The 4,690-nt window shown below is 45.6% G+C and overlaps 1 protein-coding gene across 1 annotated transcript; it reads left to right on the forward strand.

Moving 5' to 3' along the window:
- Window positions 1–87: 87 nt before the first annotated feature.
- On the forward strand, window positions 88–1,356 carry LOC116358594 (ATP-dependent RNA helicase DHX30-like). The gene is made up of 5 exons (XM_031810104.1): window positions 88–173; window positions 270–367; window positions 522–714; window positions 957–1,117; window positions 1,322–1,356. The coding sequence occupies exons 1-5, from the start codon at window positions 88–90 to the stop codon at window positions 1,354–1,356; spliced, it is 573 nt and encodes a 190-aa protein (XP_031665964.1).
- Window positions 1,357–4,690: the final 3,334 nt, after the last annotated feature.

The raw sequence follows: 4,690 nt of genomic DNA on the forward strand, positions 1-4,690 counted from the left end.
TCCAACGTCACTCAGCGTAGAGGGAGGGCGGGGCGATGCCAGCCCGGACATGCCTACCACCTGTTCCCACGGCAACGCCTGGAATCAATGACGACCTTCCCTGTGCCTGAGATCCTACGCACCCCTCTGGAGAGCCTGGTGGTACAGGCCAAGATCCACAGCCCCACTGCAAGGTGAAGGGATTTGACAGAGGAACGATGTAGGGGTGTGTAAGAGCCAGTCAATGTAATTGTGAGGTCTCTGCATGTAGTCACACATTGATGTTCCCTTGGTGGGTCTCTCCAGGCAGTGGATTTCTTATCGCAGGTGTTGGACAGCCCAGAGCGAGAGGCTGTGACTGATGCTGTTCGCAACCTGCAAGAGATTGGTGAGACTCTCTAATGATCTGTCTTCACATGATGAAAAACATTTTCATCCACATTGTTTCAGTTGGGATTTACAAATCATTCAAAAGGCCAAGTATAAGTGTGTGTGTTACTGGTGTTTTGTTCTTAGTACTCCTCTCCCCTCCCTCTCCCTAGGTGTTCTGGACAAGACAGAGGCCCTGACTCCCCTGGGGGAGAGAGTAGCCTGTCTGTCCTGTGACCCGCGCCTGGGGAAGGTGCTGGTGCTTGCTGCTCTGTTCCGCTGTGTCCTGCCCCTGCTGTCAGTCACAGCCTGTCTCACCAGAGACCCTTTCACAACAGCATGCAGAACAGAGCCCTGGTCTCTAAGGTCAGACACTGACTCAGTCCACGTCCACTTGGGCAGTTTTAATTATAGATCCATAACAACCTGCAAAGTTCACATTTCTATTGCAGTGTAAATGTCTGCTGGTCATTTCAGCATTTACCTGTTATTTATGATCTAAGTTAGTCTTTTATTTTGATTTACACTAGTTGATTTTCTGTCACATTTTATCAATATTTTTTCCCCTCCATCTCTCTCCCTCTCTCTTTCTACTTCCTTCCCTCCAGGCTAAGGAAGACCTGGGAGGTTCAAGCTACAGTGATTACCTGGTGTTCAGTCGAGCCGTGTTGGGCTGGAGGAGTGTTCAGCAAGAGAGGGACAGAGAGACCAGACAGGGACTACTTGAACAGATACACACTGTCTGGAGCCGGCCTGCGCTTCATCAATGGTGAGAGAGACAGAGACATTGGGTAAACTCCTGGCTGTCGGGTTTTTTCCTTACCTTGTGACCTGACCAGGTAAAACTCCGTGCCCTCGTCATTTGTTCAGTCAGTTCTCCGGCTGACCCAGGTTGTTGAGTGTCTCCCATAGATATTCATATTCCATATATTTTCATACGTTTTTATTAATCATTGATGTCTTGTGGTTCCAGGTCTGACTTCCCAGTTCAGTGAGAACCTCCCTTGAGGCTGGGCTGGTGGAGCGTTCAGCTGACTGCCAGAGATCCTCCTCCCTCTACAACCACACAGCCACCAGGACGAGCTGGTCAAGGCTGTGCTGCTGGCCGGACTCTACCCAACCTCATACAGGTACACATCTAAATCTCAAACAGAAGAATGACTGTCTGCGGGTTCCTATAGCTTAAACTATGCACTCAGCATCGTGACTCACTTGTTATGTTTCTGTGCCTCAGGTGAAAAGGGGAGCAGTGACCAAAGGTCGCTTCCGCCCCAACAGCCTGTCCTTCCGTACGCAGAGTGGCCCCAGTGCTCATACACCGCTCCTCCGTCAAACAGGTGTGTGTTAAGCGCTGCATGTCAATCTGACGTCTGCATTGGCCGTGCAACGTTTACGGTGTTACGGCCTCTGCAGAAGTCAGGGCGTTCATACTTCTTGCGCTTTGTGGAGCAGAGCTGTTGTGAAGGAAGTTGTCAAGGAAGTGAGTTTGTGTTTATACAGGACCTCCCGCCCCCACCTACCGTCAACCAAACATGTTAATGCGGACCTATATCAAATCAAGTTTTATTGGTCACATTCACGTGGTTAGCAGATGTTTAATGCAAGTGTAGCGAAATGCTTGTGCTTCTAGTTCCGACAATGCAGTAATAACCAACGAGTAATCTAACCTAACAATTTCACAACAGCTACCTTATACACACAAGTGTAAAGGGATGAAGAATATGTACATAAAGATATATGAATGGGTGATGGTACAGAACGGCATCGGCAAGATGCAGTAGATGGTATCGAGTACAGTATATGAGATTAGTAATGTAGGGTATGTAAACATTATATTAAGTGGCATTGTTTAAGTGACGAGTGATACATTTTTTCCATGTATGGCAGCAGCCACTCAATGTTAGTGGTGGCTGTTTTAACAGTCTGATGGCCTTGAGATAGAAGCTGTTTTTCAGTCTCTCGGTCCCAGCTTTGATGCACCTGTACTGACCTCGCCTTCTGGATGATAACGGGGTGAACAGGCAGTGGCTCGGGTGGTTGTTGTCCTTGATGATCTTTATGGCCTTTCTGTGACATTGGCTGGTGTAGGTGTTCTGGAGGGCAGGTAGTTACGGAGCCCTCTGCATTGTTATAAAATTAGAGTTGCACTCGGCGATGCAGTACGGAGCTCATTTTGACCTCTGCATGCCTCCGCAATTGCATCACACAATGCATCACATATGGAGTCTCCTACCGCATTTTCGCATCAAGCATAAATTGGCTCTTAGTGTGTGTGTTACGATTAGATGTCGACCGATTAATCGGAATGGCCGATTAATTAGGGCCGGTTTCAAGTTTTCATAACAATCAGAAATCTGTATTTTTGGGCGCCAATTTGCTGATTTTCTTTATTTAAAATGTTTTTAAATTTTATTTATACCTTATTTTTTTAACTACACAAGTCAGTTAAGAATACATTCTTATTTTCAATGATGGTCTAGGAACGGTGGGTTAACTGCCTCATTCAGGGGCAAAACGACAGATTTTCACGTCAGCTCGGGGGATCCAATTTTGCAACCTTACAGTTAACTAGTCCAACGCAATAACGACCTACCTCTCTCTCGTTGCACTCCACAAGGAGACGCGAATGCAGTAAGCAAGGTAAGTTGCTAGCTAGCATTAAACTTATCTTATAAAAAAACAATCAATTAAAATCACTAGTTAACTACACATGGTTGACGATATTACTAGATATTATCTAGCGTGTTCTGTGTTGCATATAATCTGACTGAGCGGTGGTAGGCAGAGGCAGACGCGTAAACATGAATTCAAACAGCACTTTAGTGCCTTTTGCCAGCAGCTCTTCGTTGTGCGTCAAGCATTGCGCTGTTTATGACTTCAAGCCTATCAACTCCCGAGATGAGGCTGGTGTAACCGAAGTGAAATGGCTAGCTAGTTAGCGTGCGCTCTGAGTCTTCTAGTAGTTGTTCCCCTTGCTCTGCATGGGTAACGCTGCTTCGATGGTGGCTGTTGTCGTTGTGTTGCTGATTTGAGCCCAGGTAGGAGCGAGGAGAGGGACGGAAGCTATACTGTTGCACTGGCAATACTAAAGTGCCTATAAGAACATCTAATAGTCAAAGGTTAATGAAATACAAATGGTGTAGAGGGGAATAGTCCTATAATTCCTATTAATAAATACAACCTAAAACTTCTTACCTGGGAATATTGAAGACTCGTGTTAAAAGGAACCACCAGCTTTCATATGTTCTGAGCAAGGAACTGAAACGTTAGCTTTCTTACATAGCACATATTGCACTTTTACTTTCTTCTCCAACACTTTGTTTTTGCATTATTTAAACCAAATTCAAATCAAATTTATTTATGTAGCCCTTCGTACATCAGCTGGTATCTCAAAGTGCTGTACAGAAATCCAAGCCATGCAGGTGTTGAAGATGTTTATTATTTATTTGAGGCTACATTGATTTTATTGATGTATTTATATTAAAATATTCAGTATTCTTGTAATTGTCATTATTACAAATACATTTTTAAAATATCGTCCGATTTTAATTGGTATCGGCTTTTTTGGTCCTCCAATTATCGGTATTGGCGTTGAAAAATCATAATCGGTCGACCTCTAGTTACGATGTGATTGCTCTGTGTCTGGGCACGTACTTTTGGTCATGTAGTGTACGTGGACACCCACCCTTTGCTGCTATAACAGCCTCCACTCTTCTGGGAAGGCTTTCCACTAGATGTTGGAACATTTCTGCGGGGATTTGCTTCCATTCAGTCTCAAGACCATTAGTGAGGTCAGCACTGATGTTTTGTGGTTAGGCCTGGCTCGCAGTCGGTTTTCCATTTCATCCCAAAAAGTGTTCGTTGAGGTCAGGGCTCTGTGCAGGCCAGTCAAGTTCTTCCACACCAATCTCGACAAATCATTTCTGTATGGAGCTCGCTTTGTGCACAGGGGCATTGTCATGCTAAAACAGGAAAGGGCCTTCCCCAAACTGTTGCCACAAAGTTGGATTCACAGAGTCGCCTAGAATGTCATTGTATGCTGTAACGTAAAGTTTTCCCTTCACTGGAACTAAGAGGCCAAGCCCGAACCATGACAACAGCGCCAGACCATTATTCCTCCTCCACCAAACTTTACATTTGGCACTATGCATTCGGGTAGGTAGCGTTCTCCTGGCATCCCCCAAACCTAGTCGTCCGTCAGACTGCCAGATGCTGAAGCGTGATTCATTACTCCAGAGAACGCGTGTCCAATGGTGGTGAGCTTTACACCACTCCAGCCGACGCTTGGCATTGCTCATAGTGATCTTAGCCTTGTGTGCGGCTGCTCGGCCATGGAAACCCA

Source organism: Oncorhynchus kisutch, linkage group LG30 (assembly GCF_002021735.2).
Source record: "Oncorhynchus kisutch isolate 150728-3 linkage group LG30, Okis_V2, whole genome shotgun sequence".
NCBI lineage: Eukaryota > Metazoa > Chordata > Actinopteri > Salmoniformes > Salmonidae > Oncorhynchus > Oncorhynchus kisutch.